Raw genomic sequence first — 10,113 nt, forward strand, 5'->3', positions numbered from 1 at the left:
GTTTGAATGTTCTGTCCTCTCCAAAACACATTAGAAACTTAATCTCCATTGCACCAGTGTTAGGAGGTAGTGCCTGATCGGGAGTGTTTAGGTCACAAGGGCTCTTCCTTCAAGAATGGACTGATGCTATAAGAAGGGCTTGCAGGCTGGGCGCGGTGGCTTACGCCTGTAACCCCAGCACTTTGGGAGGCCAAGGCAGGTGGCTCACGAGGTCAGGAGTTCAAGACCAGCCTGGCCAAGATGATGAAACCCTTTCTCTACTAAAAATACAAAAATTAGCCGGGCATGGTGGCATACACCTGTAATCTCAGCTACTCAGGAGGCTGAGGCAGGGAATTGCTTGAACCCAGGAGGCGGAGGTTGCAGTGAGCTGAGATTGTGCCACTACACTCCAGCCTGGGCGACAGAGCAAGACTCTGTCTCAGAAAAAAAAAGAAGGGCTTGCAGGAGTGGGTTCATTCTCCTCTGCACTTCTGGAAAGTGAGAACACTGCATTCTTCCCCTCTCAAGTACTGAGCATTCAAGGCACCTTCCTGGAGACTATGACCCAATCTGCCAGCACCTTGATCTTGGACTTTCCAGACTCCAGAATTGTAAGAAATAAATTTGTTTGTTATAAATTACCGGTCTTAGGTATTCTGCTACAGCAGCACAAAATAGACTAAGACAAGGGTATATACAGGAATTCTTTGTGGTATTCTCGCAATTATTCTTTAAGTTGGAAATTATTTCAAAAAAAAAGGGCAAAACTCTAAAAGAAAATTAATAAAAGATTGTAGGCCTGGCACAGTGGCTCACGCCTGTTATGCCAGCAATTTGGGAGGCCAAGGTGGGCAGATAAATTTGAGGTCAGGAATTTGAGACTAGCCTGACCAACATGGTGAAACTCTGTCTCTACTAAAAATACAAAAATTAGCCAGGTGTGGTGGCACAAGCCTATAATCCCAGCTACTCAGGAAGCTGAGGCAGGAGAATTGCTTGAACTCAGGAGGCAGAGGTGCAGTGAGCCAAGATCTTGCCACTGCACTCCAGCCTGGGCAACAGAGTGAAACTGTCTTGAAATGAATAAAAAAAGATTGTGGTAAAACTACATGCTCTGGTGTAGAAAGATCCCAGATTATATGGTGAAAGAAGCATGATGCAAAATAATACATGTAGTACAAACTCAGTAATGGAAAAACAGCCAAACTATACATTCCTACGTGTGCATATGCACGTATGTGAAATTATAGAAAGTTTGGAAGGAGACAGCTTAAATTAATAACACTGGTCACCTTGAGGACTAACTCAATGAGGACTTTCATTTTTACCTATGTGTTTCCATTTTTCATAATTATATGTTCAGATACTGTGCAATTAAAATCTATAAATGAGTAAAAAAGCAATACCTTTTAATACAAAGGGAGCTCATACTTAGGGGATTGGGAATCACTGTTCTAGAAAAACATCTACCTAGACCCAGCATCCCATGAAAGAAACAAAGTCAATAAGAGACCCTGGGCCTCACCTCATTTTTCGGGTCCACTGCATCAATGCCCCGCTGGCCCAGCACCTCTGGCCTCTCCTCTGGGAATGCTTGTTCACAATCTGGGGTAGTCCGGTTTTCCCTGCCAGAGGAAGCCAGGGAGTAGAATGGGTTTCAAACCTGAGTCTCAAGGTTCATTAACTTGTCCCTCTCTGTAGGTCCAGGATAGGAATGAGAAACAAGCCATATAGGATTGACTAGAGGAAACTTCTTTCTGGGATATAGGATATGACCAGTACAGGATATGTTGACTACTACACAAATATCCTTAAGTGTCTTCTCACTTTAGAGCTTATTCTCGAGTCTACTTTGCAGTTTTCACCTATGGCTCTCAACCCAAAATAATCTTCCCTTTTGGATAGAGATGATTCTTTCCTTTTCAGCTAACCATTTTATTTTTTTGAGACAGAGTCTTACTCTTTCGCCAGGCGCCAGGCTGGAGTGCAGTGGCACGATCTCAACTCACTGCAACCTCCACTTCCCAGCTTCAAGAAATTCTTCTGCCTCAGCCTTCTGAGTAGTTGGGACTACAGGCGTGCACCACCATGCCCAGCTAATTTTTGTATTTTAGTAGAGATGGTGTTTCACTATGTTGGCCAGGCTGGTCTCGGTCTGTTGACCTTGTGATCCACCCGCCTTGACCTCCCAAAGTGCTAGGATTACAGGCGTGAGCCACTGTGCCCAGCCTCAGCCAACCTTTCAATGTACATAAAGAAGAGAAATGCCCCAAGTTTCCTGATGAATCAGAAAAGCATCTATAATTAGAATCCAAGAACCTAGGACTCAGACTCTCAAGGCTCTATCCATATTTAGGCAGTGGCTAGTAACAGGGACCATTTTGTATTTGCTCTGGCTAGAGTCAAAGATATGCAAGATACCCCACCCTACAAATCCCTACCTATACCCTTCTCACCCAGGTACATGGGGCGCCTCTCCAGTCCCTGACTCAGCCGAGTTGCTCTTCATTTCTGAGGCTAAGATCCCAGCCAGGAGGCTTGATTCCTGAGGAGTGGCCCCGAGTCTGGGCAGAGGGGCTGTGCCAGGAGCCACCTTGCTGGTTTTGTCCTCTTGCTTGAGGGCAGGTCCTGTGTTCTGATGTTTCTATGGGAGGTAGGGGGCGACACTGGATCAGAGCTATTTGGTTGCCATAGGACACTATGGATGCTATTCATAGCCTTCCCCCAAACAGTAGAAAGTCACCTTCCTCCTCTAACTCCCCAGTCAATAGTCTGGTCATTTCACATATTTTCCTCTGCCCCATATACCTTCTGCCTGGCCTCCTCAGCCATGCATGTATAGGCCTGAGTCAAAATGCGAGACTGATTGCCTTTGGGGGCCAATCGATGGGCCTGTTCGTCCTTTAGGACCTGCAGTTCTGGGGGTAGGTGGCTGGTGAATGGGTTGCCCAAATCTGGGCGTGCTGGCTCAGTTATTACTGCAGGGAGGGAAGAGGAGGAAGACATGATCATGGGGGTTGTAGTCACCATGTCCACTTGGCCAGGGACAACTTCAGTGTCTCCAGGCTTCTGTGGAAGAAGACCATTCTGAAAAAGTGACAGAGATTACAAGGGAAGTGGCAAAGGTTAGCTGAAGGGCTAGGAAGAAAGTTCAAGCTGCTGGAGGAAAGAGGATATGTTAGACCTAGATGGTGGGGGAAGGGAAAGGGAAGTGGTTTGGAGAAAGTACTGGGAAGTACAAGAGCCATGGGAAGCTGATGACTCACTGGTGACACGACCAGCAATAAAGGGGTGATGTAAGAGGTCTGGCCAGGACAGTCGCTGTCGGGGGTCTTTGGTGAGCAGTCCCTGCAGGAAGTTCTATAGAGAGAAAAAATACTCCATCAGTCATTCCTTCCCTTCCCTTAGGGCTCTAACTTATCAGCAGAACTGGCAAACCAAGACTGCCATATCCATTCTCACAGCAGACTAGCTGCTCCTGATCATACCCTCTAAAACCTTTGTTTAGGCCCCATTTTCCTGGCTGACATCATGGACAGACCACTGCCTCACCCCCTAGGGACAGGACCCCAAATCCTGTTCATGGACATTTTGTAACCCCAGAAGTAAAAACAAATTTTAATGTCACCAACTTTGTAAAGAAGGGAGGAAAAAAAACTGGGAGAAAGATATGTCATCTTCATAATCATCTTCAGAAAACAACATTCTAAGAACTCCCAAACTGTTCACGCTGCCCTCCCTTTGACTATGGTTTGTTTGTGGCTGGGTAGGAACAGATGCATTTTTGGTTAAAAGCGCATTCACAAACCAGTAATTGTGTGAAGGTGTGTTTGGGAGTACTCAAAAACAGAAATCTTTTAGCAAGTCTTGAGAAGTGGAGAGATAAGGAGACAGTCTCTGAAAAGGATACATCTATTACCAGGAATATTTGGGGAAATCCCCAATTGGGCCTGAAATAGGAACAGAGGTACTAGTAGATTATGACCACTTTTCTAAAACAAGGTGATCTGTATAACTACAGATCTTGCTGGAGCTACCTGCACATCAGCCCACAGGGAGAATGAATATCCTACGTGCGCCTCGTCCACTTAAGGTTCCTTCATTTAGGTTCTTCTTGACAATTATTGGGGCCTCCTCAACTAAACAGGGGAGGAATTTGTTGTCCCTTCTCTCTCTCTTTTTTTTTGTTGTTGTCTCTTTTCATCTCAGATAAAGCAAAGCTGTAATGAGGTTTCACTCTGTGAGAAGATTGCATTTAAATTCCATTGAAGATCTATAATTTTGCCCTACATAAAAAATAAAAGAGGGTTGGGTGCAGTAACTCATGCCTGTAATCCAAACACTTTAGGAGGTTGAGACAGGAAGATTTGAGGCCAGGAGTTTGAGACCAGCCTGGGCAACAGAGTGAGACCCTGTCTCTAAAAAAAAAAAAATTAATTAAAAAAGAAATAGAAAAGAAGTCCAACTCCTCTCCTACTCTCTTCCCTCCTCCAGCCTACTGACTTAGTCACAGTGAGTAGGCACCACCTCTATCATCTGTCCCTAATCACTGAACCAGCTCCACCAGCTCCACCAGCTCCCCGGCTCTCACCATGCCATCTATTCCATAAGCGGAATCTATCCATAAGTGGAATAGATGGCATGTAAGAGGACCAGTATCTATCTCCAGTATCTTCAAGTTACTTTTTCATTGTAATAAAGCATAGCCTGGCTCAAACTGGAGTTACCATTCTCAGGTTTGGCAAACTTTAGAACACCCTCCCAGAATAAGCCCCTGCAGTAGAAAAGCAAGGCTGCCTGGCCCAGCTCCAGCATTGATATGGTTTGGATTTGTGTCCCCATCCAAATCTCATGTTGAACTGTAATAATCTCCAATGTTGGAGGAAGGGTCTGGTAGGAGGTGATTGGATCATGGGGGTGGACTTCCCCCTTGCTGTTCTCATGATAGTGAGTGAGTTTTCATGAGATCTGGCTGTTTAAAAGTGTGTAGCACCTTCCCCTTCTCTCTATTCCTCCTAATCCGTCACTTAAGACATGCCTGTTTCCCTTTTGCTTTCCGCCATGATTGTAAGTTTCCTGAGGCCTCCCAAGCCATGCTTCCTGTACAGGCTATTGAACTGTGAGCCAATTAAACCTCTTTTCTTTATAAATTACCCAGTCTCAGATAGCTCTGTATAGCAATGTGAGAACAAACTAACATAGGCATTAATTCAGTAACTGCAAAGTCCCACCTCAGCTCTGGAAAAGGATTTTGGAAAAGGAACAGAGGTAGAGGGAGACAGATTTCTAATGTAAAAGTAATCGCCCTTTCAATATTCATTACCTTAAAGCAGGGACTAATGGTTGAAGGCCAGCGCACAGGGTCCTTGAGAATGAGGCTGACCAGTTGAAAGATGCTTGTAGCATAAAAGGGAGGGGTGCCTACTGCCAGTTCATACAGTATGCAGCCAACAGACCAGAGGTCCGCCGTGTGGTCGTATGGTCGCTCCTCCACCAGCTCTGGAGACATATAGAGTGGTGTGCCTTTGATGGACGTCAGCACCATTGTGTTGGTGCTCATAGCCCGGGCAAACCTGCAGAAGATAATGGGATGGAAATGGAAAGGGAAAAGATATTCTAAATCAGGTCACTACTACCTAACATAGAGATATCCCGAACTGAAGCAGAGGGAGCATCTCTGATGATGCTCCAGAAGATCCAGCAGAAGTCCCAGTCTCCAGCTCTGGTTCTAAAATGAGGACCAAGTAAGTCAAGAGTATGGTCTAAGATTCCCTGTGGAACTGGAAGCATAGATAGATGCTCAGAATCCTTACCCAAAGTCACAGAGCTTGATGCCACCACCCTTGGCAAGGAGGATGTTCTGAGGTTTCATGTCTCGGTGTAGGATGCGGTGAGAATGCAGATAGTACAGGGCTGACACCAACTGGGCAGCGATGACCTGAACCTAGAAGTCAAACAGGTGGGAGAAAGAAAGAAAAGGTTAGAAGCAGCAGCTGGCTGACAAGCCCAAAAACTTTTCCTAATACAGTAGTATTAATCTTTTCTTCCTTCCCTTTCTTGCAGAGCTTTACATTAATCTTTTCTTCCTTCCCTTTCTTGCAGAGCTTCACACTATTCCTTTCTTATTTATTGCTCGCCTTGTTTAATCACTCTTTCATTTGCTCATTCATTCATTCAAGGAAAATTTATTGAATCTCATTTACTATCTGCTTGACCATGGGCAAACTAAGGTGACAATCTATATAAAGACCCCATCTACTTCAGAGGATTATTGTGAGGATTGAGTTAAAGCATGCAAAATAATATTCAGAATGGTGCCTGGCACATAGGAAATACTCAAAATACATTACCCATTGTTAAATAAGACAAAATGCCTTTTTTCAGGAGAAGTAGTCAGACAAACAAATGAGACAGATAAAACAAATATGAGGCCGGGTCAGGTGGGTCACTCCTGTAATCCCAGCACTTTGGGAGGCCAAGGCGGGCGGATCATGAGGTCAGGAGATTGAGACCATTCTGGGTAACAGGGTGAAACCCAATCTCTACTAAAAATACAAAAAATTAGCCAGGAGTGGTGGCACACGCCTGTAGTTCCAGCTAATCAGGAGGCTGAGGCAGGAGGATCGCTTGAACCTGGGAGGCAGAGGTTGCAGTGAGTGGAGATCACACCACTGCACTCCAGCCTGGGCGACAGAGCAAGACTCCATCTCAAAACAAAAACAAAAAACAAAACAAAACAAAAATATGGTGGTTGGGTGTGGTGGCTCACGCCTGTAGTCCCAGCACTTTGGGAGGTAGAGATGGGCGGATCACCTGAGGCCAGGAGTTCGAGACCAGCCTACCTAACATGGTGAAACCCCATCTCTACTAAAAATACAAAATTAGCTGGGTATGGCGGCACATGCTATAATCTCAGCTACTGGGGAAGCTGAGTCAGGAGAATCACTTGAACCCAGGAGGCGGAAGTTGCTGTAAACCAAGATTGTGCCACTGCACTCCAGCCTGGGCAACAGAGTGAGACTCCATCTCAAAAAATAAAATTCAATTAAAAATGAAATAATAAAAGAATGTGATTATTTACTATTTGTCAGAAGGAAAGAGAATGCTGCAATAATGAGTCCCGAGGGGGCCTACTTGATAAGGTACAGAGAAACCCCTAGAATAAATGTGACTGGAGGATGTGTCCAATAAAATCCCACTGCTCACCACTATGTCCTGGTGGTGAATCCTGACTCACCACACCTTTATTCTTTTTTTTTTTTTTTTTGAGACAGAGTTTTGCTCTTGTTGCCCAGGCTGGAGTACAATGGTGCGATCTCAGCTCACCATAACCTTGGCCTCCCGGGTTCAAGCAATTCTTTTGCCTCAGCCTCTGGAGTAGCTGGGATTATAGGCATGCGCCACCACACTGGGCTAATTTTGTATTTTTAGTAGAGATGGGGTTCGGTCAGACTGATCTCAAACTTCCGACCTCAAGTATCTGCCTACCTTGGCCTCCCAAAGTGCTGAAATTACAGGCATAAGCCACCATGCCCAGCCCACAACCTTTATTCTTACTGCCCTCTTTCTGGTACCATCACACTGGCCCTTCTTCCATAAAGGTATCTAATAACAACAACAGTGTTAATAGCTAACTACTTAAACACATTACATGACTTATCACTCTTCACCATAGACTTATCAGGCAAACATGATTATTATCTCCATTTTACAAATGAGGAAACTAAGCACAAAGAAATTAAAGTAACTTATCCAAGGAGACCCAGCTAGGAAGGAGCAGAGCCAACCTTCCTACTCAGATATTTTGGATCAGACAGAGTCTCGCTCTCTTGCCCAGAATGGGCTGCAGTGGCGCAATCTCGGCTCACCACAATCTCCGCCTCTCAGGTTCAAGCAATTCTCCTGCCTCAGCCTCCCAAGTAGCTGGGCTTACAGGTGTGCGTCACCACGTCCAGCTAATTTTTGCATTTTTAGTAGACAGGGTTTCACCATGTTGGTCAGGCGGGTCTCGAACTCCTGACCTTGTGATCCACCTGCCTCAGCCTCCCAAAGTGTTGGGATTACAGGCATGAGCCACCACACCCAGCTTATACCTAGACTCTTATATTCTTCTCAGAAGTCTTTGAAATGGAGACTCTCAGTGCCCTTAGCTTGCTCTACCAGTTCTTCACCTGGAGAGAGGTCAATGGTGGGGAAAAGTCGAAGGCAGGAAGCATACCTGGTCTTCGGGAAGTTTTCCATCATCTTCTAGGATCTGAAAGAGCTCTCCCTCAGCATAGTCTGTCACCACCACCACCTACAGATAGAAGACAGTGGCACGAGGCTGGGAAACTCCTGGAACCCTTGTGCTTAGGGAGAGGGGGTCCAAAACTGTCAAAGCACACCTCTTTGTCAGTTTCAAAACTGTCAAGCATATGCACAATGTTGGGATGCCGCAGACCCCGCATGATTTCAATCTCTCGTTGCAAATTCCTCAGCTCCTTCTCTGAGCGCCCCAATTTTGGGATGAACTTCAGGGCTACGACCTGTCAGTGGTAAGGTGAAGAGTTAATGCCTAATCACACTAGAGCTGAAAAGGGCCAGAATTTCAGCCTTAACCTCAGAGCTCCAGAAGTCAGACTTTAGAATGTTTGAGAAACTCTTATTTCTGTTAGTCTCTCACTTCCACTTTCCCCATGGTACCCTGGCCTTATCCAGGCTTTCCCCACTCCTCATCCCAGGAGGAAACATTTGCCAGACATCCACCTTCTTGGAGAAGTGTTCTGATTTGATCAAAGGAGTCAAGATGAGATTTAGGGGAAAAGAAAGGAAGAAAAAATGAAGAGGGAATAATAGAGTTCAAGTGATTTAACTCTTACTAGATAGTACGCTAGAAACTAATAATACTTGTTGTTTACTAAGAGCCAGGCACTGTACTAAGTGATTTAATGTGACAAAATATTTAATCCTCAAACTCCATCAATCAGTTGTTGTTCTTATTCCCATTCTAGAGATGAGGAAATTGAGACATAGAGAAGTTAAGTAATTTGTCTATAATTCTAAGGCTAGAAAGCAGTGGAGATGGAATTTGCACCCAAGTAATCCAACTTCAGAGCTTATACTCCATAAGAAGTATGAGGGAGTCAGTGCCTTAGGAATACAAACCGGTAGAAATACATCTCTTCTTGACCCATTTTCCACTGGGGTTTGAGGTACCAAATCCCACCCAAAAGGTATCCCTCTTTGTGCAACACCTGAGCACTGTATTTTCTTCGACCCTTGTACACCCTTCCAAAAGAGCCTTCTCCAATCATCTCCAACACATGGTACTTTTCCATGACAGAGGTTTCAGGATCTCTTAGAAGGAAAAACGTAGAGATGGTGGTAAAGAGCTATAGATTACCAAGGGCAGTTTCACAACATCTGGGAGGCCTAGTTCGGGCATGAGAAAGAAAAAATGTTAGCCACTTTGCCTTTTCCTCTTTTTCACAATAACGCAAGCCTCAAAAAAACATGGGAGGGTAGAATGGATGGAAAGATGATGAGATCTTGGAACAAACAGAGCGTCTCTTTGTAGTTTCTCCTGACTTTCAGGCTCCTGTCCCCAACCTGGCCCCTCGCCCACCTGACACCTAGTCTCCCTTCTCCCTCCACCCAGCTGGCCCACTCAACCCTGCTCTCTCAACCTAGACTTGCCCACTCAACCCTGCTTCTTCGAGTCTCCCCCAAGGTTCCTGCCACTCCCAGCCTCCTCAGCACCCGTTCTCAGACCCCCTGGCCCGTGCACTTCACGGGCCAGAGCCCCTCTCTCACCCCTAGCCTAGGAGCGTCCAAGCTCCTGAGGCCGAAGGACAGATTCCTTGGCCTTTAGCCCCATTTTTTCTGGCTGCCTGAGTACTTTGCCTGACTTATAATTCTTCTCCACCCCGCTCTCCCGCCGATCTCTTTTGGCTCCCTTTCTTACAATTTCACTCGCTAGAACCGATGAGAAGTTCAGAGGACAAAGGCGCTCAGAGGTGTGGGAGGGACGGCGGATAGAACAAGGGCACTTCCTGGGATACTTCCGAACTGCCTCATGGCCATCAGGCCCCGCTAAGGACCTGGAGTCTGCGGTTGCCTAGAAACGACGCTAGCTGCCCTCCTCTCTTAGTT

General features: G+C 45.7%; 1 protein-coding gene across 7 annotated transcripts in view; it reads right to left on the bottom strand.

Moving 5' to 3' along the window:
• The window catches only part of STK36 (serine/threonine kinase 36), a 29,383-nt gene extending 19,277 nt beyond the window's left edge, over positions 1–10,106 (bottom strand). Inside the window, exons 1-10 of one of the 7 annotated variants that reach the window (XM_012446092.2) lie at positions 9,926–10,106; positions 9,216–9,318; positions 8,367–8,507; positions 8,201–8,278; positions 5,796–5,926; positions 5,306–5,555; positions 3,249–3,342; positions 2,791–2,960; positions 2,439–2,626; positions 1,508–1,607 (exon numbers count right to left, since the gene is read on the bottom strand). In XM_012446092.2, the coding sequence (XP_012301515.2) occupies positions 1,508–1,607; positions 2,439–2,626; positions 2,791–2,960; positions 3,249–3,342; positions 5,306–5,555; positions 5,796–5,926; positions 8,201–8,278; positions 8,367–8,507; positions 9,216–9,299 (1,236 nt within the window). In that variant the 5' untranslated portion in view covers positions 9,300–9,318; positions 9,926–10,106. The other 6 variants (XM_012446090.2, XM_012446091.2, XM_012446095.2 and 3 more) reach the window with 6 other exon arrangements.
• Positions 10,107–10,113: the final 7 nt, after the last annotated feature.

This window comes from Aotus nancymaae, unplaced genomic scaffold (assembly GCF_030222135.1).
Source record: "Aotus nancymaae isolate 86718 unplaced genomic scaffold, 86718_ANA_hifiasm-v0.15.2.pri h1tg000008l, whole genome shotgun sequence".
Taxonomy (NCBI): domain Eukaryota; kingdom Metazoa; phylum Chordata; class Mammalia; order Primates; family Aotidae; genus Aotus; species Aotus nancymaae.